General features: G+C 35.1%; 4 protein-coding genes across 13 annotated transcripts in view; 3 read left to right on the top strand and 1 right to left on the bottom strand.

Annotated features, from left to right (window-relative positions):
* Window positions 1–7,305, top strand: part of LOC144837398 (uncharacterized) — a 47,517-nt gene extending 40,212 nt beyond the window's left edge. For all 6 annotated transcript variants that reach the window (XM_078692476.1, XM_078692482.1, XM_078692512.1 and 3 more), the window contains 4 exons: window positions 343–404; window positions 1,185–1,310; window positions 1,776–1,891; window positions 2,167–7,305. In XM_078692476.1, the coding sequence (XP_078548602.1) occupies window positions 343–404; window positions 1,185–1,310; window positions 1,776–1,891; window positions 2,167–6,022 (4,160 nt within the window). In that variant the 3' untranslated portion in view covers window positions 6,023–7,305. The remainder of the gene's footprint in view (window positions 1–342; window positions 405–1,184; window positions 1,311–1,775; window positions 1,892–2,166) is intronic.
* A 78-nt stretch (window positions 7,306–7,383) lies between these two features.
* On the bottom strand, window positions 7,384–15,905 carry LOC144837432 (protein dispatched homolog 1-like). Of its 2 annotated transcripts, none has more exons than XM_078692545.1 (7): window positions 15,753–15,905; window positions 15,038–15,119; window positions 14,558–14,630; window positions 13,545–13,598; window positions 11,722–11,845; window positions 11,282–11,465; window positions 7,384–10,540 (listed from the first exon to the last, which is right to left on the bottom strand). In XM_078692545.1, the coding sequence occupies exons 3-7, from the start codon at window positions 14,623–14,625 to the stop codon at window positions 8,133–8,135; spliced, it is 2,838 nt and encodes a 945-aa protein (XP_078548671.1). In that variant the 5' UTR covers window positions 14,626–14,630; window positions 15,038–15,119; window positions 15,753–15,905; the 3' UTR covers window positions 7,384–8,132. The 2 variants fall into 2 exon arrangements, with proteins under 2 accessions (XP_078548671.1, XP_078548661.1); XM_078692535.1 differs by having other exon boundaries at window positions 15,038–15,117; window positions 15,749–15,905.
* A 64-nt stretch (window positions 15,906–15,969) lies between these two features.
* On the top strand, window positions 15,970–22,507 carry LOC144837733 (acyl-coenzyme A thioesterase 5-like). Of its 4 annotated transcripts, none has more exons than XM_078692979.1 (10): window positions 15,970–16,080; window positions 16,816–16,952; window positions 17,260–17,486; window positions 17,816–18,073; window positions 19,371–19,540; window positions 19,962–20,078; window positions 20,310–20,395; window positions 20,761–20,860; window positions 21,051–21,255; window positions 21,861–22,507. In XM_078692979.1, exons 2-10 carry the CDS (start codon window positions 16,840–16,842, stop codon window positions 21,962–21,964), a joined length of 1,380 nt encoding a protein of 459 aa, XP_078549105.1. In that variant the 5' UTR covers window positions 15,970–16,080; window positions 16,816–16,839; the 3' UTR covers window positions 21,965–22,507. The 4 variants fall into 4 exon arrangements, with proteins under 4 accessions (XP_078549105.1, XP_078549098.1, XP_078549114.1 ...); XM_078692972.1 differs by having other exon boundaries at window positions 16,001–16,080; window positions 16,830–16,952; XM_078692988.1 differs by having other exon boundaries at window positions 16,022–16,074; window positions 16,830–16,952.
* A 380-nt stretch (window positions 22,508–22,887) lies between these two features.
* The window catches only part of LOC144837724 (alpha-1,3-mannosyl-glycoprotein 2-beta-N-acetylglucosaminyltransferase-like), a 33,542-nt gene continuing 29,386 nt past the window's right edge, over window positions 22,888–27,043 (top strand). Inside the window, exon 1 of the mRNA XM_078692961.1 lies at window positions 22,888–23,023. The gene's annotated coding sequence lies outside the window, so the exon portion shown is untranslated. The remainder of the gene's footprint in view (window positions 23,024–27,043) is intronic.

Genomic DNA, 27,043 nt, shown 5'->3' on the forward strand with positions numbered 1-27,043 from the left:
AGTTTGCTTATTTTTATATGAATGCATTATATTTTCATTTCAAAGATATTCTATTGTATTTTTTTATAAACAAATTAATAAGATAGTGAGATTTGAGGCCAAGCAGATATGGCAGATATCAAAGCCGCAGCACACAACCTAAAATTACTATAGTTTGCACTGTGTTAACTCTGTGTTTTTTTCATACGTCTGTTTCTGTCAATTCATTTAAATAAAAATTGTCATTTAAAATTTTTTTTAATGCTTTCTTGGCACTTTAGCATTGGCTGGACGGTGGGGGTTGTGAGTAAATTTGTTAGTTTGGCGTCTCTCTGAAATGTCTGCTTTGTTTCTTTAATTTAGATCATGTGATGGCGCCGGTCGAGAATGGTCCGACATCGGCTGAAACACAGGCTAGTAAAGAGGTTAGTTTTACAATTTATCTAGTCTGGAAATTAATAGTAATTGCTTCTGGTTCTAATACAGTGGAACCCCTATTAAGGCAAATTTACACAGACAAGCGGTAACGGTAAGTGGAAAACTGCGTAGCTTGTCCCACGTAGAATCTGTATCTATCCTGAGTGGAAACTGCCTGTCCACTCCATGTTGTGTGTAAATGGTCAAAAGGAATAACAAAGATTCTATATTTTTATTACCGTTACCGCTCATCTGTGTAAATTGGCCATTAAGTGGACACCTTTGAGACCCAACAAAGCATCCCTTTTATAGGACTGTCCCTTGAATAGAGGTGTTCTATTGTAGTTTTTGTCTGGAGGTCTGAACTTATGTGGTGACAAATACCAATATCGTCAGTGGCGCCATGAAGTCAAGATTACAGACACTACCCATGTGAAATGGATTTTGTGTTTTCATGAAGGGACACTAATCTTTAGCCTTAACTTTCTAGTTAATTAAATGCATGCAACTAAAAAAAATATATTTGAAAATTTCTAAAAAATCAACTTATGTGTATTGTGAAGCTCTCTTCACTAACAAAATGAACAACGATATAGATTTAAACTGAAACTAGGCAGAAAGATTATACCATTATTCTTTGCACAAATATCATTTTTCAATTTGAAAGACTAGAATTCACATTCCAAGTTTCAGGATTGAAGCTCTAATTATGATAAAATGTGCCTAGAGTAGTTTGTATGAAAACTTTTTTCTCCATTGAATAAAAAAACATTTGTTTTCTCTTCTAGGTGACTGGTGTTAACCATGAATCGCTAGTTGATTTGAAAGTTAATTTTTACTGTGATTGTTGTAAGCAGCAGTTCTATAAGCGTGCTGATTTTGATAACCACAAAACAGCAACTGGTCACAATAAGGTATTAAACTTTAAAAGTATTCCTTTTTTTTGTGGGTGGGGGGTAACAAGTCGACATATGCACCACACACTGTATGCAAAGAAGTGGAATTGCAACAGCTATAAAGCAGTAGCCTTCAACTATGAAGTTTGATCCTAAATGGAAGAAGAGACGAGTCGTTAAAAAGAATCTAAACCAGACTTTTCTTGCGGTCCAAATGATCTGCACATCCTACCCTACTCTTTTAAAATAATGTACTAAAAGTCTTTACTGTTTAAATGTGCATTATATGTACACAGGATCAACAGATTTATTACCTATCCGAAGAAGGATCGAAATGAGAGTATGAAAGTATATTGCCTGAGGATGCAAGCAATATGGCACAAAGAAGTCTCGAACCCATGCCTCTCATATTCTAGTGCCTTACCATTACACCATACCACTTGTGATTCATTGTTATTAACCATAATTATTTTGTATTCATAGTGTGGGAATCCATCTAAAGTAAGTAAAGTTTCCTGCTTTAAAACAGAAGTTAAAACCAGAAAAGAATTGCGCGAGTTGGAAAAAGAGAAAGCTAAATTCTTGAGTTCAGGAGGAAGGTGAGTTTATTTGGACAATGCATAATTTTGATTTCTTTTTCTTCAAACCCACTACTATACCTTTTGAAAAAAAAAATTAAGTTTTGCAATTTTGCAAGACAACAGAAGTTAGAAAAATGAATATAAAAGTAAATATTTTGTTAATTACATTGTTACATACCTGAAAATACAAAAAGATAGAAAAACAAATAATATTTTTTGTCGAGGAGAAAAAACTATTTAAAATATATAAAACATAGAAATATAAAGAACATTTTGTTTTTCTTATTTTTTAGTCTGACTACTTCAAAGATTCCTGTAAAAGAAGTAGCTGCAGAGAAAAGTACAGCAGATACAAACGATGTTGAAAAAACCTCTAAAAATGAAGAAGATAAAGAAGTTGTTAAACAAGAGAAAGGAAAAGAACTTGCACGTAAACGTCTAAAAACTTTCTCACAGAATGCAAACACATCTAGTAAAGGCCAGGGAGATGCCGCTGCACAGAAATCATCACAAATAACGTTCACGTTGAAGAAAACAATGATGAGAATTACACCAACTGAAGACCAGCTGCATGCATCATCACCTACAAAAGAAAGCAAGATTAAATCAGTTGTTGTCAAACCACCGGTTGGTGATAAAGTACATATTATTCGTAAATCTAAGGAAGAACTGTTAGAGTCTGCTGACAGTGTGAAAACTGTTGGAGGAAATGTGCCAATTGGAACAAAATCATGCCAAATTAAAGTGCTGAATGATCCTGTAGAAAAATCTGATAATGAACAGAAAGGTAAAAGTAAGGAGAATCAGCAAGGATCAGGTGAAAGCAACAGTAAAGACTCCAATGAAAATGCTGCAACCAACTCTGCCACAGCTGCCAATACTTCTGATTGTAACACTAGCGACAACACTGCCACAAATGGTGGTTCTGGCGACGGTGAAGAAAATGAGGACAAAGATAAAAAGACATCTTCTGCTGGAGGCCCAGCTGAGGGAAACATTGTAAATGAAGAGGATGTAGATGGAAAAAATAAAAACAGTACTGATGAAGTTAATGATAGTGCAGAAAAGGAATGGAAACCCTGTCGTAAGGATGGTTTCCTACAGGTTCTTAACAAAGATGAAAGCACTATCCTACAATGGCCTCTTGATATGGTGAGCTATACCAAAGTAGAGCCATCTATATGTTACAGCTGCAATCCACTTCACTTTCAATTCAGAAAACCTGGATCAAAAACTGGTGAAGCGGAAAATAAAACTGAGGACTCTGTTCTCGAAAGTAATAGCCATATAAAAGTGCCGCTGTTGGTTCCAAGGCAGGTTATGACAAAGTCCAATTCTCAAGACAATAATGTTGTAAATGAAGATTCCATAAATGTGGAAACGTCTACAGAGAAGAAACATAAAAAGAAGAAGAGGAAGAAAAAGTCATCAAGAAAAGGAGGTCAGGATGGTGATGGAGAAAAAACAAGTTCAAAGCGCAAGAGTAAGAAAAAGGGATCAAGGAAACGAAAGAGGGATAAATCTAAGGAGTCGAAAAGTGGAGATAAAGATTCCTCAAAACTTGGTCATCATTCTGGTGATAATTACAGTGATGAGTATACTGATGATGAACATTACAGTAAAAGAAGAAGATCTAAGAGCTCATCAAAGGATAAAAGTCGTAAAAGACATCGTAGTTTTTCAAGTGATGACAGGAGCTCAGATGATGAGTATAGAGAAAAGAAGTCTAGGATGAGTAGTACAAGAAAAGATGATGATTACGAGAATGACAGCCATCGATCAAGAAGTTCTAGAGATCGTTCTAGAAGATATTCATCAGATTCTGACAGTGACCGCTCTAGATCCAGATCGAGACGATCACGTAGGCACAGTCGGAGTCGGTCATACTCACGATCATACTCTAGGTCAAGATCACGCACACGATCACGTTCTCACTCTCGATCACCAAGGAGATCTTCAAGGGGAAAATCTGGTAATGTAAAAGAATTTAGAGAAGCTCTTAAAGAACAAGCTCGTGCTAATGCAGCAGGAAAGACAGTACCATTAAAAGAAAAGAAAGGTGGTATCACAGCTGCAGGTATACAGCAACAAATTGCTGCCGGAGGACACACAATTCCAACGACAACTACTATCATTAGTGACATGGATAATAAAAAAGACAGTTCTAAACAAACAAATTCAGGAGATGGTAAAAGTAAAGTTAATAGTAGTAATACTTCAAATTCTGACTCGCATGACAATAATACAGAAAGCGTTGATGAAAATTTTGAAGATGCAAGTCACACTGAAGGATTATCAGAAGAAGAAATACAACGTCGAAAGGAATCTTTTAAGAGACCCGGACCACCAGCTCCTAAAGCCAAGAAACCAGTTGCTCACCCGCATAGTGTAGCAGCTGCTCTTTATAATATTCAGAATCCAGAAGAAATATGCCATGAACAAACAGCAGGAGCATCAACTTCATCTGAAGCTGGTCCTTCAGAAGAACAACCAGAGGTAAGTGCTGAGACGGAATCACCGGCAGTCATCCAAGAAATGATTCCTCCGGAAGACATTGAAAAGTACAGACGTTTGCAGGAACAGGCAAGACTTCACGTACAACAAAAAATGATCGCATCTGGTGAAATTCCACCACCACCACCTCCTGAAGCACATGCATCAATTGAAAGAGAGGCACTATCACCTTCCCAGCAATCTGTTCTACTTCAAAACCATCCGCATCTAATTAATGGAGAGGTGTTGCACCAGGCAATTGGTTCGCCTCTCTTAAGTCCAGCTATACCTGGATTTATGCCTGGTCCTCATACACCTTCACCTCCACCATCTTCACAGCAGCTTTTAACCAGTGGGGTACTACCTGCAGGTTTTGCATCAATTCGTGGCTTACATCCGGGTGCAATGCCATTATCATTATCTGCTGGTGGCATTCCGTTAGGAGCAATTCCAACTGGTGCTTTTCATCCAGGCGGAATTCCAGGAGTAATGGCAGGAGGAGGAATTCCAGCAGGATTAATGGCAGGAGGCGCAATGCCAGCAGGAGTAATGGCAGGAGGAGCAATGCCAGCAGGAGTAATGGCAGGTGGAGCAATGCCAGCAGGAGTAATGGCAGGTGGAGCTATCCCGGCAGGAGCTATTCAAGCAGGAGGCCTCCAAGCAGGAGGTATTCCAGGTGTTTTACCTGCAGGGCTTTATCCAGCAGGGGCATTCCCAGCTGGTGCCCTACCTGCTGGTTCTATTCCTAATAGTGCTATTCAACACGGAGGCCTGCCTTCAGGAGCGGTACCTTTTGGAGCCTTTCCAGCCGGTGCTATACCAGCGGGAGCGATTCCATTTGGGTTACTTCCTCAAGGAGCTTTACCAGGAACTGTTCATGCTGGTGCAATGCAAAGACCAGGTGTGCCAAGGTTCGCCCTTCCACCTGGTGCTGTCGTAGTTAGTGGAATGTCTCCTGGAATGCATCTCCCATTAGAAGCAGTAACCGGACCTCGTATTGTGCAATCAGGTGCTTTACCAAGAACAGCCCTACAAGCCAATGCTTTACCAAAGGGTATTGTAAAAGCGGGTTCCCTACCAAGAGGAATGATATCAGTTGCGTCTTTACCAAGAGGTTCCGTACCCTCAGACACGTTGCCTCGTGGGATAATCAACACCAGTGCCTTGTCTCAAAGACTCATCCCAGCAAGAACTATTCAAACAGCAGGAGGTCTCCGTCCAGGGACTTTACCTTCCAGAGCTGTTCTGGCTAATGCTTTTCCTCGAGGTATGATACCTGCTGGAGCATTGCCGAGGGGAGTATACCAAGCTGGAGGTTTCCCTCCAGATGCTATACAACTTGAAGCCCTATCAAGACAAATGACTCCTGGGCAGCAAATACCATTTGGGTCGCAGGTACGCATGATAGTTCCTGGTCGACCTGGTTTAGTTGCAGCTTCCCATGGTAGATTCCCAGGTATGGCACCTCAGGTTGCTTTTAGACATTTACAACCAGGAGTACCTCGATTCGCGGGTGCCCAACCGCAGCTCGGTGTTCAACAACCAAGGTTTGTTGTACCGCAACAGCAAGATGGCCAAGTACGGATGCCAAACTTAGTCGGTAAACCCTTCATAAAGACTGCTCCTCCAGCTAAAAAAGACGGTGACAGACAATGAATAATTCTTTAAAATAAGACATCCACTTGTATGCAAATTATACATTTTATTTACATCTAAACATAAAAGAAATGTTTGGAAAAAGAAGCATATTTTTTGGAGCTTACCATGAAAATGCAGGTGGAATATCATGTTCCAATTTCCAATTAAAATGCCTTTTGCAACTTGATTCATTCTGGCTTCATGCAAGTAGCGTCTTTATTGCAGCATTTTTAAATAGATAGGATCTTTGAGAAATTTTTAATAACTAATGTAAATGTATTAAAAAAAACATTTTAAACAGAAATCTTCAGGTGGTTTAAACATTCAAGATTTGTGTTTAAAAATGATTTGAATTTTTTCCATTGCAAATTAGGTAGATATTTATAAAAATTCTGTTTAGATAATAAAAGCAACTTTAAAAGGCTTTTTAACAAACTGAGAACTCTTTAATATATCTATGTTCTGCAAGAACTATTTGTATAAATTTATTAAGGTTTATAAAATGTAAAGATCATTTTATTTGAATTATTTGACCCTAAAAAACATGATTTTATTGTTATCACTATCCCAGACTAGGTATGTCATCTATCAATCAATGTCAAACAAGTTAGCGCCTAAGCGAAAAGCTTTACATTGAAGAAAAGATTAAGCAACTATAACTCTAGTAATACTAGAATTATTATTAATTTGTGTTTTTCTTAGCAAGATTAGCCATCTAACATCAGAGTGCTGAGCTCTGGCGATCAAACGGTTTATCTGTGGTTTTGATATGATCAGTTCCATGTCCCTTAAAAGACACTGCTCGCCGAGGAGAATATATACATAGTATAGTACTGTTGGTATTTGTCGCAGCCAGACATAAGATCAAAGAACTGGTACGAGTTCCTATCTTCATAGTAAGGCAAGCTCAGTGCCCTGTTGTTAGATTGTTAGTCCATCACAAATGTTTTTAATTAAAATTAAAAACTAAATAAAAAAAAAAATAGATCTTATTAACTTCAATTTTTAATATAACAAGATCTTATAATTCATTTGAATATATAATGTCATATTTAATGAATTTCCGTTCTTGTAATATATTTGTTATGATTTTTGATAGAATTGATTTAAATTAATTAGTTGAGTTATAGCACTATTATTGCAATATTATGTGTACAGATTCCTGTACTTACAAATAGCTGTACATAGATAAGGAGAATGATGATTTTCCTGGGATATTGTTTGTAAACTGTCGCTGTGTTTGATCCCTCATCGAACAAATGTTTTTCTTTCAAAAGTGAGAAAATAAAAAAAATAATAGCGATAAATTTGTGTATGGTTAATTTTTATTTACTGATGTTTTAAAAACATATAATACATACAATATTCACTATGGCAAGAAATCAATAGTATTGACAAATGAATACAAGTTTTATACAAACAAAATTCATATTACTGAATGAAACATATTTGGTGAAATTAAAATTACAATGCATACACAATTTAGAGAGTCTCTGAATTTAGAGCACAGTAAAATAGCAAGTAAATAAATTTGCTAATACTGTAGTAGCTGTTTTAAAACACAGTGGTCAAACAAACAGGACGCCCATGTCCAGTATACATTCTTTTATTGCAAGGTGGCTTAATACCGCTACTGCTCTTGAACTTCTGTCTACGTTTCTCTCTTTCGTGATTGTAACCCACTTTTATTCAATCATATCACAGAAATAGATTATAAAAATGTTTTTAAAAAAGTGTGTTTATAAACATAATATACAAGGAATATAAAATTATAAATGAAAACTTTTAAATAAAATAATAATTATAATAAAATGATTCTGTACCTTAAAATATAAAACAAAAGAATTACTCAAATTAAATGTAATTTTGTACATCCTTATTTTAATTCTATTTTGCATCTACAATATTTATACTAATTGCACTACATATAAATTATCTCCATATATTACTCTATAAGGCAACATCTGTTTTAAAAAACTAAATTATAAATAATTTTTATAGTAATTTAGCTGGACAGACAACACATTGTTTAAGAAAAACATGTGCTTTATTGCACTAAAAGGCATTTGTTGAAACTGCATACATTCTATTAAAACCCTGTTTTGTGCTTATCAGCTAAGATTTAATGTTATTTACTGCACTGCAACTTAAACTTTGACCCTTGTGGTCCAATCAAATAACAAAGTGACTGAAAAAATAATGTTGAAAAAAGCCAGCTAATTGCCATGACGATCATCAGAAACGTCCCAAGTTGTCTGTAGACGAGGACCGTAGCTGCCATCATGAAAGCACCTACTGAGAAAGTGGAAAACGCAGCAAATGCTATCGCCAACGCCATAGTTTTAATAGAATATCTCATTCTAGATTCACGGTCTGAATTCCGACACAGGAGGTATGCAACTCCGTAGTGGATTGTAAAGTCCACCGACAATCCAACGGTGATGGAAAATGTGACCGACTCAAGAATGTTCAGTTCCCAACCAAGAAGGATGAGGCTCCCTATCGTGGCAAAGATTGTGCCAGACAGAGAGAAGATTGAATACAAAGCAATAAGCACATTACGCTGTGTGAAAATTAGAACTAAACTCGCAACAGCTATAGAAGTGACGATAGCTATCGGAGTACTTCTAGCTAGACTATCTTGCAAATCATAGAAATTTAAATAATCATAGTAATCCGTCTGTCCGACGTAGAACGGCGGAATGAACCAAGGCTCGCCTAAATTCTTCGGCACGTTAACCAAGTTCTGTTGCATCCACTGTTCCATTTCTTTCCAGAAAGTATCCATCACCGTGTACTCCATTGAAAAATACGATTTGGTAGAGAACCGAATTTCAAGAACTACAACTTCATCATCCTGGTTTAGGTGTAGACCGTAAGGTTTTTGTAGGATATTAGGAAGGCAACTCTTAAGATTTTCAGGAGAAAATGGGAACGTTTGATTACAACATAAAGCATTGTCGTCGGATGATTCGCATGGTTGCTCCATGTGTGCGATAACAGAATCAATAAAGCATCCATTTGTTATATCTAAAGAATCATCTGGATTGAAATCTTCAAGTCTTTGACAAAACTGCTGTAACCATTTTTGAGAATCTTCTGCCCAGATGTTAAAGCCAGATTGGTAACTGACTGTGCCAGTGTCATCTGGGTCCCATTTCTTCCCGTTATCAACGGCCTGAAGTCCAAACAACACAGCACCAGGAAGAGAATAACCTTGCTCCTCAAATCTAAACAAGTTCTTATAAACTAAATCATACTGTTCCAATATATCACCAGATTTGAACACTTGGAACTCTGAGCTGGTTGGTTTCTGTAACCCTGGAGCTACAAAGATAACTATCCCTCCAGCAACGGCTAAACCTGTAAACAAAGCAGTCCATATGAACCGAGGCTTAATGACAGCCTTTGGCAAGAGAGACGTGGCGATGTTGTCGAGTAGATTTGGACAGAATTTTGACAAAGAGCAGAAGTTGCATCCAAATTTAGCATTCAAAATCACCGCTGCTGGTAACCATGAAATAGTGAGGAGAAAGTTAGCTATGATAGATGTACCAGCATACACACCGAAGCATCTGATCGCTATAATGGGGCTAAATGCACTGGCATAAAAAGCTGCTGCAGTTGTTAAACTTGTTACCAACATTGTCACAGTTGCATGCCTCATTGTCTCTCTTAAAATGATATTTAAAGGTGAACCAGTCAGCATTTTACTTGCATCATCCCATAGGTCACAGAAGATAAACGTATCGTCAGCACCAATCGCAACAAGAAGTAATGCAGTGGACACATTTAAAAATGGAAAAAAATTCAGATTAAAAACAATCGTGTAGAAAAAATAAGCTAATGTAAGAGAGAAAATCATATTAAGAAACGCCGCTAACGCAATGAGAGGTGACCTTGTGTAAAAACAGATAAGAATTATGACAAATATTGCTGCTATTCCGAGATAAATAGTATCGAAAAATAAATATTCACTAAACACGTCATATTTTATATGAAAATTCAATCCTACTGCTTGTATATTGCTAAACGCACGACTACTTTTGTCAAAGTAATCTTTATATATATCTATCAATTCGTCTTCATCGTCGTAAAAGTTTAATTCTATAAATGCCATCGAATTGTAAAGTTTCTTTTCATCGAGGCTTCCATCTGGCATGAACTCCTTTCCTACCATCATGTGCATAATAATAAAAACTATATTGTCTGATTTGCAAGGTTCTGGGATGTTTTCACAGTAACTGTTGGGATGTAGACATGATCTATCTTTGCCTTCCCAGTCTGTAGTTGTTTGATAATAATACGGAGCACAGAATTGCAGCTGGTTTAAACCATCTTCTATGTCGCCTTCATCCAATGAGGAACAGGATTTGTTAGCAAACTGCGCAAGATAGTTTCCGATTGATTTCACTTTGTATATGTCAGATGAACCAGTGATTTCTACTGAGCACAGTTCCTTAAGGTTGCTAGGAGTAAGAAGATCATCTCCATCGTTGATGTGCTTGAACACTATTCCAGGGCAATCTTCATACTCTGTCGTAAGAAGAAGAAAATTCAAGATTAAAGCAAATAGCGAAGTAAACTAACCAAAATGAGAAATTGTAATGAGGCGTGTATTGTGGTGTCCAGCCTGACTGGTACTAGTGGTAGAGCTAGAATAGTATGGAGCCCACTACCTGCTAAAACTGCTAGACAAAAGTTCATACTATGAGTACGAGTTTAAATGAGGTTACTTCTGACATGTTTATCCCAATGACAGGAGAAGAACATTTTTATCCTTGTGTATAAATGTCAAATTTGTAATACTCAGTATTTATGTCTATTGATTATTTATCAATACTAGAGCATACTGTATCTACAATTTGTCAATTTACTGTACACAAAATCTGTGATACAGCATTAAAACAATGTAACATATGATTTTGTATTGCCTTAAAATAATTTCATAGATACATATGTAAAGCTCTGTGTACACTATCAAACTAGTTTGACAAAAGAAGTGTGATGGGCCCAAATATGGTGGTGATATGATGTCATCGTGTCCATATATGGGCACATAACATTTTTCACATTAAGTGTGATAGTGTAGACAGAGCTTAAAGCTGTATCTTTGTTTATGATACTGAAAACATAATGCTGTACCAAACAGGTGCACTAATAACAGGTCAAGGGTTATCAAATAAAGGTGAATTTTGTTGACATTCTAATAATGTTTAAGACTATCTGAGGGCAGTAAAAATTTAAAATTGTCACATACCAAACACGACTACTTACCGATTGAACATTTATAATAATAAAAATTATCCCTTCTGGACCTTGGGTAAGATACGTTGACGTCAAAGCTATCAACTGTATTATAGTCAACAGTACTCCAGCTTTCTCGTACAAGAGGGTCACGCTTTAAATTCACATAACTCAGTGTGCGGTCTTTGATAACGGTACCACGAGGCTCAAAACCCTAAAAAACAAATGTTGATACAGTAATTATATAATATTTCGCAAATTTTCATGGGGCACAGCATAATATGGGCCATAATATAGTATCCAATGATGTAGTCACAAGAAATAAAGTGGTGAGGTTTACACAAGAAAAGGGAACAAACTCTGTTTAAGGGCTGTTTTTTTGGGTCTTCCGAATGTGTCCCCAGTGATCGCAAAGAGAGTCACTAGAAAACTAGACAATCCAAAGATTCCACTGTGTACAATGCTCTTACCTTGATAGGGTCTTCAAATCCTGGGAGGTCACGGAGGACAACGGATAAAACACCGAGAATGACAACCAATAGGAATATCAGTAGTAAAACAAGCCAATAAAATCTGCTCAGCCAATCAGAATACCTGTTATAATAAATTGAGTCAATTGTATTCTTATTCATAATTTGACCAAGTATCATTACTTAGTAAACTTACAATAGATTATGTATTAATGGTATAAAGTCTTATAGTAAGTTTTTATCGATTCCAAAGTAATTATATGCATTATGTATTAATCTGTAATCAACAATTCTTATAAATATTCTGTATAAATCTTACATTAGTTTTAAACTAATGTTCTCAACACAAAATATTTATATATTTAATCAACAGTGTCTTATAAATTACTTATAAATCTTGCAACAACAAATATGTTGTGTTTAGAACACAGCTTAATATTAATAAAGATTCATACCAACCCAGGTGAATTATTATGCATTTATAACATAGATTTAAATGTATAATGCATAGGTATTACTACACTCATTTTAAAAGTAAAATAGTAAAATAATATGGACACCACACTCTACAACAGAGTTGTGTTCATTGATAAAAAATGGAGGTAAAAATACAAAAACTGGTATGGTGATGGTATAAAATGAAAAGCAAAATGGAACAAAGTTATGAATTCATTTTTCAATTATTTTTTTTATATCTGCTCATCCTCATCAACAATGACGATAAAAAATGATATAGATAAATAAGATGCCTTTTGAATACAATGGAGAAAACACAATTCTAAGAAATTGTCAATGAATGTTGATTAATATGTAACTATGGCTACCGTCTTTAACCAAATGAATATATTATTATCCATAGGTGAAAAAATGTCTTGTCCAATTTGAATGAACAATTAATGATATATTGTCCGCCAAAATAATTAAAAAATGAAGATGAATAAACCAAACGTTGAATAATGCCATTTTAAATCAAGTTATTCACTTTCATCACAAAAAAATGTAACAAAAATAATGATTTCGCTTACAAAAAAAGGCAAAATAATGTTACATTTAACAAGAAACCCATTGACTATCAGACCTGATGGGCTTCAAATTGACTATTTTCCCTATAAAATTACAGTGTTTTTGTCTGGTAAAATTATTAGTTTTTTAATCAAATTTTTTGATCAAGTGAATAACTAATCTTTAAATCAGAAAAGATTGAAGATTGGAAATTAAAATGTTGATATGAAAAATGGAGGAAACTGAAATTTTAAATTAATTAATAATTTAACTTGTAGCAAAATTTGATAGATGGGAGACTGATGATAAATGTGTGTATTCATGCTCATGTGAAGGGTAGAGCATACTATGTTGTTCCTTATCTGATACTTGTATTTTGATTTGTCTTTGGTCTTCTATAGAAGCTAAGATTAAAAAAAGCAAAATTATGGTGCTGTTTAATTCTCAACACAGAAAATAAAACTATCTTTAATATAAAATTATGTTGAAAATAAACAAATTAAATAAGCTTAACAGGAAATATCAAAAGAAATGTACAGTCAACTATTCCAATAGCGGACACTATTGAAAAAATCGCGGGCTGGCCGCTGGTATTCTGAATGTGTTTTTAATGGTAGAAAGAATTTGCGAACTTTTGAACCTCAAAAGAGGTCTGGTTTTGGGAGAGTTTACAGTTTTCGTAGAGTCCGGTATTGGGAGAGTTGACTGTATTACAAAAAGAGTTAAATTAAATTAGTATTTTGTAAACAGAAACAGAAAAAACAGTTTAGTATAACATTCAATATTTGTATGATAATTTATGTCCGGTATTATTTACTTACTTGTCCATGACCTTTGACATTCTTGATGGCTTAGTAGCAACTATAACATTAGGACTACACAGGAATAAAAGAACACAATTAAGCAAAATACATACAAAAAGCATACAAACTAATTTGACAAAAAAAGTGTGATGTGCCCCAATATGGTAGTGATATGGCCAAATATGGTAGTGATATGACATCATCATGTCTATACATCACATTTTTTGTCACATCAAATTTGATAGTGTAGATTATAGTTCCATGTGTAACTACACAGTATGCTTTTTTTACATTAAGAAAATGTGTGAATATAATTTCACTTTACAGTATGTTATTGTTGTCAGTGTTGACAATTATTTTTAAAGAGTTGATGGGTTATATTAATCTTACTGGTATCTGTAATCTATCATGTTAATATTATTTTGTGACCTCATAAACTCACAAAGGTGTAACTTGTACTTGCAATCATGTTCAAATTATTCTACTGCAGTTACTGCAGTAACTGCATGTTGCTTACTCTTTAAAATGTTTTATGGTATTATTAGCATTTCTTTAGGCTCTGGCCTAAAGCAGTCAATCTTTCAACTCATCAAATATTTTTCGCCATCCAACTCATAAATATTCATATACTATTATGACTTTGACAGTGCATTGCATTTGGATGCTGATCTTTTAGTTGGCAATCAATTGAAAAACAGTTATTTGAGACTGCACAATTTAGCACAAATGTGGTACAATCGAGAACTTAAATTATTTTCAAATAAATGGTCATTATTATTTTGCATTATCCTGCGCAGAAACAGGCTCTAAAACCAATAATAATAGTTTAATAATTTATCCTTTTTGTAAACAAAAAATGGTTGTAGAATTTGTAATGTAATTTGTAATTACACAACAAAATCCTTAAAGTACAAATATGGATATAATAATACTAGGAAATACAATAAAGTATTTCTAAACCAGAAACGTCAACATATGAAACAGAGTATAATTTCACTTTAGTAAATTTAGCCTTTGTACAGGCTACACACCTCTGTGACTCAGCATCCAGTTGTGATTTCATTTCATCAGTTTCCTTCACTTGATCTGACATCTCCATTTCAACTGTAAAATCAAACAATACATGTTATTGTTATGACATGAAATACCTTAGTCCATGGAGTAAAGAGTAATATTGTTTACTCCATGCTTACCCATTATAGTGTGGTAAATCATGTGACATGAACTGTGACAAAATGGTAGCCTCAAGAAACCAACAATGTTTAAACGGTTCGACGAAATTAACACATCAAAATTAACCACACAAATCCATGGCTTTACTCACCAATTATACAGTTGATTTTTAATTCATTATTATAGCTTGTATAAAAATGGAGATTAGTGTTACTGATCTGTAACAGAGGGTAATAAAATTGACAATAATGCTAACAATGCAAGGAACTGAACAAAGAGACACACTGTTCAAAAAGAAAGTAATTTCAAAGCATCCTGTATGCTATCGTCATACTTACCAAATACTCTGTCTCCTTTCTTTTGTGTGTTAACTTTATAATAGTACCCTGTATATCCTTGTGTCCTTCTGTAATGTTTTCTCTGTCAAATGAGAGTAACTAGTAAATCAATGCAATATATTTAACAGTCATGGCAAAAGTGTAAACAATATAAAAATATGACAAATTTATAATCGGGAAAAACCAAAGCCAGTACCATACTAGTACTAGGCATAAAAACATTTTTTTGTGTTATTTTTTATTTCCTGGACAGAGATTAAGTGATTGAATATTCAGTTATGGAGATATTATTTCAATAAAAATTGCTTTACGTATGCAAGACAAAATTTACACAAAACAAGGAGGGGAATCCTTTTGGTCACGATGGAATTTCTACACACGTACACGGATGTGGTTAAACATTTTATTTTCATGCCAGAAAGAAAGTGATAATGGCGTGCTGTTAGACAGTAGAGTATAGCTTATTCATGTTTCCTTTAGGTACAACACAACTATTACCTTGTTACATGTGTAGAACACGGCTATCATTTGTTACTCGAAAGAAGTGCAGTAAATTGAACCAGCCTAGGTTGTGATTTTCCCGGTAGTGTCAGCTGATAGAGATCTGACTGGGATTTCCCGGTCAATGTGCCGGTGGAATAGCCGGTGGTTTGACCTTTTTAATTGGCGATGACGAAAGTGAGAGCAGTAAGAAAAAAACTTAAAAAACACATACCAATCAAAGTCTGATATATCCACAGACTACATACAGTATGATTTATTTCCCTCTTCTTTTCCACATATTGTTGAAGATCAAAAAATACCAGAAAAAGAGCTTGTTTTATAAAATGAATTTTGACAACACTAAATTTTGACAACCATCGTACGATTACTAAATTGAAATGCGGATGCGAAAAGTCTATTAGTCCAAATATTTTTTCTGTAGAGAGAGGGCGGAATTCAATATTTTTGTTTTTACTTTGATTTGTGTTGTTTGGTCTCTCTCTTTTTGTTGTATATTATTTGTTGTTAATCTGTGATTAAATTAGCTTCAGATAGTAAGAGTATGTATTTATTTTATTTAGTACGGAGCATGTAACATGCAACCTAATATAAACAATCAGAACTAATGGCTAGGCCTAGGTGTCTCTTTTCTTAGAGTAGGCCTAGCTAGGCTAGGGCCGCGGGTGCTGCCGGTCGTGTAGGCTGACCTCAAGAGTCTAGTTAGAAGAGGCTAGGCCTAACATATTTCTTTCTGTTGTCATGAATGATGGTAGGTTATATGACCAGATCTGAGACATACAGACATCACACACTCTCAGTTTTGGTTTCTTAAATTTCATAAAAATGATCAAATATAATAATTTTCTTCCACACGAGTGACTCCATCCTTGGCTAGTTTAGTAGAGCTCACAGGTGGCATTATGCAAATTAGCTCACTATGGACAAGATCAGTTTGCTCAAGATAATGGTGGGTACTGGACACAACAGTGAGATGTACTACTGTATTACTTTACAGTAAATCAAGATTGTATTGTGCATTAAGCCTGGTTCCCACTAGGACGCAACCTAAGGATGTAAGCACAAGGGAATTGACCAACCACAAGCGACAGATCGAATAATCCATTGCTTGATTGGTCAATTCGCCTGAGTTGCGTCTTACGTCCTTGCGTTAAGTCCTAGTGGGAACCAAGCTTTAGCAAGCCTATGCCTAAGTACTCGTGTGAATGCAACAATTGGCAAAACGTGTATTTTTTTCTGATTATATTGTTTTCCAACTCTATAATTAAATTATACAGTATTTGTATTCTAGGTCAGTCAGAATGCTTAACAAATTCATCAGGAAAATTCCATTGACGTCCATTTTTGCAATCAATAGAGGGTGCTATCCGCCGTCCTTGTATAGTCCACGAGGAAGGCACTATGTGGCAAGTATGTAAGTCTTCAATAAAATAATGTAATGAGTAAATTGTAAAGCTCTGTCTACACTATCAAACTTTATGTGACAAAAACAATGTGATGTGCCCATATATGGACATGATGATGTCATAGTACTACCATATTTGGGTATATCACTACCATATTTGGGCACATCACACTTTTTTTGTCAAATTTGTTAGTGTAGACAAAGCTTAAGGTTTGTACAGTTTGGCTGTAACACAATAAACTACTATTGTACTAATGGAAAATAAACTACAGTAACAGCTACAGTTTTCTTTATGCATGTTTTCTATTTTTCACAGGATACAACATAGGAAATCAATACATATACAAGTTTCGCCTTCACCCTGCCTAGCTGATCGCTGTCCTACGATTTGTGTGAAAACTGCAAAACCAGACTCGGAATACACGATTAAAGGCTGTATAAAACAAGGTAATAACACTTTGATGTCATACGGTCACTTCAAGTCGTCCTCAACTGGTGAAATTGACCCCAGTCAGCAACCATCAAATGGCGGCACATATAAAGGTATGTGAAAGGATGTTTACCATCCAGCGGGGCTGGTAAGGTAATGTTTTTTGTCGGGCTGTTTTTCCACTTCCATTTCTCTCACATCAATCACCAATTAACAATTGAAAAGTAACAAATCAGCCGATATCCTGTCTGTTGATGTTATGCTTTTAAAAAAGATGCTTTTGTATAGTGTCGGGATAGGCTATATACAGTGTCGCATGTAGGATAAAGTTGCTGTCAGAAGACCTGATACTGAGTAATGTTTATTGTCACTAGACATGATACGCTTTTGTATCTGGTAAGTACTGTAAATGATTGTGAAAGATACTTTATCATTTGTTTAGGCATTGATGGAGCTGGTCTTCTATGGAGCTTACAATTTCCTGTTAAAGAAATGACAGTGCTACGTATCAAAGGTCTAGATGTCTTAAAACCTCTCCACATGGACTTCACTGTTCATGAAGGCACACTGACTGCTGAAGAGCTGGAGAACTCTTGTGCAATTGCTGAATGCCAATTAGAAAGAACGTTTCTGTCAAAAGATTTAGAATGTCAAGAAGTATCAGAAGGGCGGTTACGAGGGCTCATTTTCAAGCCACCTGGTATGTTTTAAGCCACCTGGTATGTTGTAAGCCACCTGGTATGTTTTAAGCCACCTGGTATGTTGTAAGCCACCCGGTATGTTGTAAGCCACCCGGTATGTTGTAAGCCACCTGGTATGTTTTAAGCCACCTGGTATGTTGTAAGCCACCTGGTATGTTGTAAGCCACCTGGTATGTTGTAAGCCACCTGGTATGTTGTAAGCCACCTGGTATGTTTTAAGCCACCTGGTATGTTTTAAGCCACCTGGTATGTTTTAAGCCACCTGGTATGTTGTAAGCCACCTGGTATGTTTTAAGCCACCTGATATGTTTTAAGCCACCTGGTATGTTGTAAGCCACCTGGTATGTTGTAAGCCACCTGGTATGTTGTAAGCCACCTGGTATGTTGTAAGCCACCTGGTATGTTGTAAGCCACCTGGTATGTTGTAAGCCACCTGGTATGTTTTAAGCCACCTGGTATGTTGTAAGCCACCTGGTATGTTGTAAGCCACCTGGTATGTTTTAAGCCACCTGATATGTTTTAAGCCACCTGGTATGTTGTAAGCCACCTGGTATGTTGTAAGCCACCTGGTATGTTGTAAGCCACCTGATATGTTGTAAGCCACCTGGTATGTTGTAAGCCACCTGGTATGTTGTAAGCCACCTGATATGTTGTAAGCCACCTGGTATGTTGTAAGCCACCTGGTATGTTGTAAGCCACCTGGTATGTTTTGAGCCACCTGGTATGTTGTAAGCCACCTGGTATGTTTTAAGCCACCTGGTATGTTTTAAGCCACCTGATATGTTGTAAGCCACCTGGTATGTTGTAAGCCACCTGGTATGTTGTAAGCCACCTGGTATGTTTTAAGCCACCTGGTATGTTTTAAGCCACCTGGTATGTTGTAAGCCACCTGGTATGTTGTAAGCCACCTGGTATGTTTTAAGCCACCTGGTATGTTGTAAGCCACCCGGTATGTTGTAAGCCACCCGGTATGTTGTAAGCCACCTGGTATGTTGTAAGCCACCCGGTATGTTTTAAGCCACCCGGTATGTTTTAAGCCACCCGGTATGTTTTAAGCCACTTGGTATGTTGTAAGCCACCTGGTATGTTGTAAGCCACCTGGTATGTTGTAAGCCACCTGGTATGTTGTAAGCCACCTGGTATGTTTTAAGCCACTTGGTATGTTTTAAGCCACTTGGTATGTTTTAAGTTTCACACTATTCTTTTTCATTTATCTTATCTATAACATATAAAGATTTTCCTAATATTACCCACACTCATGTTCCATGAATAAATATAATTTATTTGTTTTTTCAGGCAAAGGGCCTTTTCCAGGGGTCATTGACATGTATGGTACAGCAGGTGGCTTGAAGTCCACGAGGGCAGCACTCCTTGCTTCTTGCGGCTTTGTTACATTTTCTTTACCATTCTTTGCTTACCAAGACCTTGTCAAATTATTGATGGAAGTAGAGTTAGAATATTTTCAGGTATCAAACTTTTGTTTATATTTTTATAAGATCCTACTAACAAGCCTTTTTTTTAATCTATGTTTCGAGATCCTATCCACATGTTTCTTTGCCTGTATGATGTTTGATGAGTGGAAGATTCCGGACTGTTCCATTTTTATTTTGAGGGATTCTGAAATTCATTCAGTTTGTTTTTATGTTGCTGCAAGATAGTTTGTACAAAATGTAGCTTATGGCCATATTGGAATATAAAATCAATTTATGTATGGACTGAGCCGTTGAATCCGACAGGTCTGGTTTTTTTCTGAAACTTTCTTATAATAAATAAAATATATTATATTCCTTTGACTTCCTTTCAATGTATTTGAATGTCTCCAATATAACAGTAACAATAAATAAATATACTATAATCAAACAAAAATACCTCATCATATTGTTACAGGAAGCTTTGCTTTGGTTTTCATCTCAAGAATATGTTGACTCTTCCCGTGTCGGAATGCTTGGAACCTCGATGGGCGCTATCGTTAGTATGGTTATATCGACAATGATGCCTGATATGGTAAATTTTTTTGGTTTTTTTTATTTTTCTTTTTTTTCCTTTTTAAAAAAAAAGTTTACACTAGTTGGAAGCATTCACTTTGTGGTGACCTATGCATATTGTGTTATTGAGGAGGCACATTAAAATATCTCCTAATATATTATCTCCATTTAACTCAGACATTCATGATTTGTATGATAGTTCACTTTCTCTTTGTCTCAACTCATAAACATTCTATTATTCACTTTTTAGGTACGAGCTATAGCATGTGTGAACGCAGTGCATCATCATGTATTATCACCATTGATATACAAAGGAGAACATTTACCTTTCGTATCGTAAGTGATACAATTTAATTTTTTTAAATTGTTCATAACCCGGCCTCCAAAATTTACTGAAATTGATTTTAATCGTACTCAAACCAACATCACCTGATACCGACTGCCAAATTTTTGGCTTATTTTCACAATCACATTATTTTAGTTTAACTGCCATAGCAGCTAAGCAAACTTTAAATTTAACAAAAAACCCATTGACTTCCAGACAACATTATTTCTTCAGGGAGACAATATGTCTTTTAACACTTTGAAGTTTCACAAATATTTCAGTTTACTGATTTTCAGTGCTTTATATAATTTTGGCAAAAGGAGCTATATAAATTCCATTATTACTGTATTATTATCTCTCATTTTTTATATTACAGGTATGATGTCGATCGATTTAAAATCGAAAGCAATGAAATTCGTGTTTTAAATGGCATTTCTGATCAACTAAATAATGCTACAGAAGAGACAGCAATACCGGTAATACAAGTGTATAACTTATGAATTACAAATAGATAACTGAATATTATATATAATAAGATATAGCCAAGTATTAGTATTCTGTTATCTGCAGTTTTTCCAGTATAAGACACATTTCTGAATACATGATGCTGTATGATGATGATATAGATACAGATACAGTATACAAAATGTTAAATTACTTTTTCAGATTGAAAAATCGAAGGCAGATTTTCTTTTCATAGCTGGAGAGGATGACCAGATATTAACCACTCGTGATTCCGCATTTAAATTGGCTGAAAGACTAAGTAAGCATGGTCACCACAAGCATGAGGTAGTGCTATATCCTGGTACTGGTCATCTAATTGACCCAGGGCTACTACCAGTGTCCAACAAGACACGCCATCCAATGAGCGGTAAGTTTAGTCTGTAATATTAACAACTTTTTTATACAACATGTTTAAAAGGTATCTCCAATTGGTGCTCCATAAATTTGTTATAATGTTATTATGGTAAGGTGGAAAACTGTGCGTTTGTCCCATGTAGAATCCTAAGCGAGTTTCCACTCAACCGCCCATCCGCTCTGCGTTTTGTGTAAATGGTCAAGAAATTACATAGATTCTATATCTTACTGTTACTGCTCGCCTGTGTAAATTGACCTTAAAGATGTGTTGTCCCCCCAAAAATATGAAAAATAAAGAAATCAGACTTTGAATCGTTTATTTTGTCATTTTAATAAAGTTAATCAAAGTAATTTTTTCACATATAAAATGACAAAATAAATGGTTAAATTCAACCAAACACCCATTAAAATTGCATATTCCACAAAAGAATTGTTTATTATTTTTTCATGGGGACAATACATCTTTAACATGAAAAAGTCCTATAGCACCAATTTAATCAAAAAGGGTCTTATTCCACAAATCTGCTTTACCGCTCATGATGAAATATTATTATCAATGTTATTTATTAAATTTCATAATAGACACATCCCTACCCGTTGTTTTTTTAATATTTTTAGGTGATATGTTATTGGTCAGCGGAGGACAACTGAATGACCATGCAAAAGCTCAACAGCATTCGTGGCAGAAAATCAAAGACTTCTTTCAAAACAAGTTGGCGTGAAATTGATTATGATAACCATCAGAGCTATTAAAGTGGTATAGTTGGCATAATCCTAGCCTACTCCAGTAGACTTTGTCTGCAAACAAAAAGTCTGCCACAGTTTGGAGTAACTTGAAACTAAGCTGCCATTTTGAATGTCTACAGGTCACATGTCTTTAAACTGTCATTTGATTAGCTGAGTTGTTTTAAATTTTAAGCCAAATATTCCTTAAAAGGGACTAAATTTAGTCCTGGACTAAACCTACAATTTTGCCCAGGTCTATCTTAGAACTCTGTTTTTTAATTCAGGGACTAAACTTGTGCTAAAATTGTCAATAGATAGTGTTTACTTATCTTAATTGAATAAAAGAAATAAGAATACTACAATACTATATTAAAATTGTTATTAAAATAATAGAGTTTGTATTGTGCATCATAAATAAATAAATAAACTACATTTAAATGTTTATTGAATGACAAAGTTAATTGTATAAATGCTACCTACAATGCAAATTTATTTTCAGTAAAATAAGAAACAAAAAAGGTGTATAAGAATAATTATGAATAAATATATTGAAATATAATTGTTGTTTGTACCTTTTGTTTCAAGTTGTTTTGAGCTATAAATCGTGGAACTAATTTTCTTCAATAACTCATTTTAGCAATTACTTCTTCATAATTGATTAATATTAAATTGAATTGATCACAGGGCACAATGGGGTACACAGCACAGATAAGAGAAATTAGTTATTTGAGAACACATAACACAAGCATTTCAGTTTCAGAAAGAAAGAGTATTATCTATATAACTATAAATTTGAATTTAAAAGTCAATTCCGAAGTTTGAAGATTAATGCAGAATTGATAAAGTTATTAAAAAACTTTTTTCTACCAATAGAGGGCGTCCGTTCAAAAACACAAGCGACACGTCTCACAGGAATTGGTGAACGTGAGGTTGTTGGAGGCTGATGTAGTCTTTATATTTTCTTTGCTAAAATCACAACATCAAACTTTTATTACTGAAGAGAACGGGTATTCTATGTTTGTAAATGTTTTGTAGGCACTGAATGGCATTTCAAGGTAATTAGATTAAGATTTGGTGTTTAAATGTAACGTTTTGTGACTGCCATTCTAAGCCTAGTGTACGGACAACGGATACGTCTTGTCGACGGGCAAATCACATTAACGCCGTGCTGAACATTGAAGGTTACTATAAATGATATGGCCTAGCTAGCCGGCATCCGGCGTCTAGACTATAACACTAATATACCAAGTTATGCAGTACAATTTTAATTTATTTTTCCCACTGCTATAGTAATACTAAGTCTACTATCATAATAAATTTAAATAATTTTTTTTTTAAATAAAATTTAATAACAGCCAGCACTAACTAAAAAATGAACTTGGCCTGATGCTGAGCCAGCAGGACCTGGGCCTACAGTAACTAGCTGGGCCTAGTTAGTAGTAGGCCTATTAGTTAAAATTCAAGAATTGACTGTCATAAATAGTATATAGTTGTGTTTAAAGTAGTAATGTTTTACTTTAATTTTTAAAGTCAATAATTGTTTTTCTCTTTTTAAATTACTTTTTTCATATAATTTTGAGAGAATTTGTTTGCGTGAACATTTTGGCAGAGAAAAAAAATTAGCGCTACACTTTCCACTACAGCGAGCTTCAATCAATATTTCGAGAGCTTTTTGATTTGCTTAAGCACATTGCTCATGAACATGTGACATCTCATTTCCTGAGCTCCGATGGTTTGTGTAACTTTTTTTGCTTTATAAAAAGTAAAAAATGTTTGCACTACTAATTTTGCTGGAGCGACAAAAACAATAAGGAACAGATGAAAAAATGGAAACATTTAATATGCATGCGTAGTGTACCTGTATATTAAAGCCAACACGGTTGATTTGCGCGAACAAATTAGTGGAAACAGGCCTTATGTCATCTACTTTAATGGAAGAAACAGTTTTAAAACTGAATTGTGTGCAATTGGGAAGTGCTTTGTTGATGTTAGTCTTTCCTAATCATATTATATTTCAATTTACCTGAGATAATGGCTTGTATTAAGTTTCATATTGATTTTTAACGCTATTCAAAGTAAAGCTTCCATTAAAGGTGTGATTACCATTAGAATTATAGGATTTTGGTATCATTTGTCATCATCATGTCATCATCATTGTCATCATCATTGTCATCATCATTGTCATCAGCATCATACGGCAATCAGGTGGTGCCAGGGTCTGCCCCGACTGGGGTGTCCATACTGTATGCTTGATGCGATAAGAATAAAAAAAAAAGGCAATATCTTCTGTAACAACACCTTTAATGAATTTAAATTTAGTACTGTAAAGTAGTACGTATATTTGACCACCAAACATACTAATGTATGACTGTACATTTCCTGGTATTCTGTAGCAAATATTTTGAAGGATGGTTGGCAGACACATCATGGACAGTTACTGTTGTGTCTATCATACTGTTAAATTATTAATCTTTTCTAGTTCCTTCTGAGAATAGTAGAATATTACTGTACTGACATAGTTAACATTTCAAACCTTTAGGCCTAGTATCTATTGTAATTCAAAACATGCTTATTGAATTAAGATTTTAATAACCCCTAACAATGAATGATCAAGAATTAATTTTAATAATGAAATGAATATTTATACACAAGTCGATGAATTTCCATCAATTATGAGATGAATACAGTACAAAATTGATGAAAAAGCGATTTTGTTTAAACTGACACTGCAACAGTCATCATTGACTATAAAAGTATTTTAATCGAATCGTAAACCTGGATTTGTTAACACCGACTGCGATAAGGTGTATAATTGGAAAGTGTATAATAATTTTAACAATAACAGTTGTACTGTAGGGTCAAGGCAGTTCTCAGCATGTATCAGAATAAATTGAATTAAAATATTATGAATATTATAACATAATCATATGGGGTATTGAAACATTTGGTTGATAATAGCTGTGCTGTAGTTACGATCTGTGTAGGCCTATTTAAGAGTGTTGAATTTACCATAATTGGACCTATTACCTTCTAACTATCTCGATAATGGCTGGAGTCTCCCAAAATTTTGAGTCATCTCACGCACTCCATACTGTCTATAAGATGTTTATAATCATTTCATTCGTTGTCATAAATGTGAAATTATGATCTGTTGCCGCAACCCATGTTTACTAATAGGTTTTTTCATAGTGCTGTCTACTGTTGGTTTGATGTATTATTTATAGCACCCTTTCACAAAAACGCAAGTAGTTTGACCAATCGCAACCAATCATGAAGTGCATTCATGTGAACCCAAGTTAAATTTTAGGTCTAATGGTACACATCAGAAATCACATAGATATCGGTAGATGTCGCATGAATGTGATAATGTGTCTTCTATTGGACATAACATTCATGTATACAGGCCACTTTAGTGTTGAAACCGATTTTGTTGAACTAATAAAATTGAACACTTTAGTTAAATTGCTTGTGACAGACAGTTTGCGAATCGACGATTTATTATTATCATCAGAGAAGCGCAGCAATTTAAAAAAACAAAGCGATTATTGCGTTGTAATCGTGGCCTTTTGTCCGAGTGATAAGAGCAGAAATCAAGTATTAAACGATTTTACTACCTTTTCTCACATGGCATTCAAATTCAGGGCAAATGTGCGTAGCAGTACTAAGTGCTATAATCTGTAATGGTGTTTTTTTTCACCGCGAGAAATAATTTCTTACTGCTTGTCGTTCTGCTCTAATGAATCAAACTTAGTAGGTGACCTATTGAAATTCTTCAGAGATAAATAAAAATATATTTGATAATTTAAAAATTTGTGATATCATCAGTAGGTTCGATCGTTGATGACATTGGGACCTGATGGAATTCAAGCTCAATAATTCAGGCAGAGGAATTCTCCATTGGATTATATTATGTATGCCGCCAAATCTCAGAAGAGTAGTAACTTCGTTTGAAATTTAAACGTTGCATAATTGTGAACGTAACTTTTTCAAATGAATACTGAATACCGTCATAAAGACTAAAATCATTGTTTAATAGCAAATATTGAAATTTCTATTTAGTAAAAAAATAAACTTCTTTATGGTTTTGATTGGTTGGCATGGTCAACCACTGACCTTCCATATCTTCAGGATTGGCCAACAGTCTCCAGGATTGTCCAGCAGTCTCCAGGATTGTCCAGCAGTCTCCAGGATTGTCCAGCAGTCTCCAGGATTGTCCAGCAGTCTCCAGGATTGTCCAGGTGTCACCAGAATTAACCAAGGGTCTCCCTAGGATTGTCCAGAAGTCTTTAGAATTGTCCAACAGTCACCATGGATTGTCCAGAAATCTTAAGAATTGTCTAGTACAGTAGGAGTCTCTATAATTGTCCAGGAGTCACTAGAATTGTGCAGGAATCTGTGCTTGGGATTGTCGGTATTGTATTGAATTTTCTATGCATTTGCCAAGGATGTTGGCACTTCAAACTTAAAAAATCCTCATCTAAATTTAATTATTGAACACAATCATTTTGTTTGTTGACTTCTCTTTTGCAATGTTTATTTATAAGACAGTTGTTTAAACAATATTTGCAAGATAAAAGGTACACACACAGTTATTTGCGTATTACTTTGTGTTGCAACTTGGATTGCACTTTGCTATTAAAAAATATTAATTAAAAACTGAACAACAGACGTGATCAATATGTAGGTCTGGACATGCATTGTACTAGGGGATTATGATGATGATATGACAATCCCAATGGTCCTTAGTGCTCTAGTAGAGTGGTTTTAGGTTACTTAGGGATCTACTTTAATATAGGGAGGGTTCAATTTTGGGACAACTTGGACTTTGGAATGAGTAATGTACAGTAAAACTTGTTTTCCACTAGGCAAATTTAGTTGTGTGAGTCCGAATTTGTTTGCAGAGAAAAAAACATGCTACCCTCTCCACTTTCCACAAAAACTGCGATTTTTATTTTTCAATGCATGTCTACTACTGTATGTACTGAGATTTCCGATTCGCATGACTGCTCATGAACGCGGCATAAATCATTTCCTGAGCTCTGATTGGTTGCAAAATATTTCGCTTCGTAAAAAGT

This window comes from Antedon bifida, chromosome 1 (genome assembly GCF_963402885.1).
Source record: "Antedon bifida chromosome 1, ecAntBifi1.1, whole genome shotgun sequence".
Taxonomy (NCBI): domain Eukaryota; kingdom Metazoa; phylum Echinodermata; class Crinoidea; order Comatulida; family Antedonidae; genus Antedon; species Antedon bifida.

Excerpts from the sequence above, each read along its gene's own strand:
- LOC144837733 (XM_078692979.1), top strand. The coding sequence starts at position 16,840 with ATGCTTAACAAATTCATCAGGAAAATTCCATTGACGTCCATTTTTGCA. Across the intron at positions 19,541-19,961 it reads TAGAGTTAGAATATTTTCAG|GAAGCTTTGCTTTGGTTTTC; the intron begins GTATCAAACTTT and ends ATATTGTTACAG. Across the intron at positions 20,861-21,050 it reads CAGAAGAGACAGCAATACCG|ATTGAAAAATCGAAGGCAGA; the intron begins GTAATACAAGTG and ends TTACTTTTTCAG.
- LOC144837432 (XM_078692545.1), bottom strand. The coding sequence starts at position 14,625 with ATGGAGATGTCAGATCAAGTGAAGGAAACTGATGAAATGAAATCACAA. Across the intron at positions 11,846-13,544 it reads ATGTCAAAGGTCATGGACAA|GTATTCTGATTGGCTGAGCA; the intron begins GTAAGTAAATAA and ends TTATTATAACAG. Across the intron at positions 10,541-11,281 it reads TTATTATAAATGTTCAATCG|AGTATGAAGATTGCCCTGGA; the intron begins GTAAGTAGTCGT and ends TTCTTACGACAG.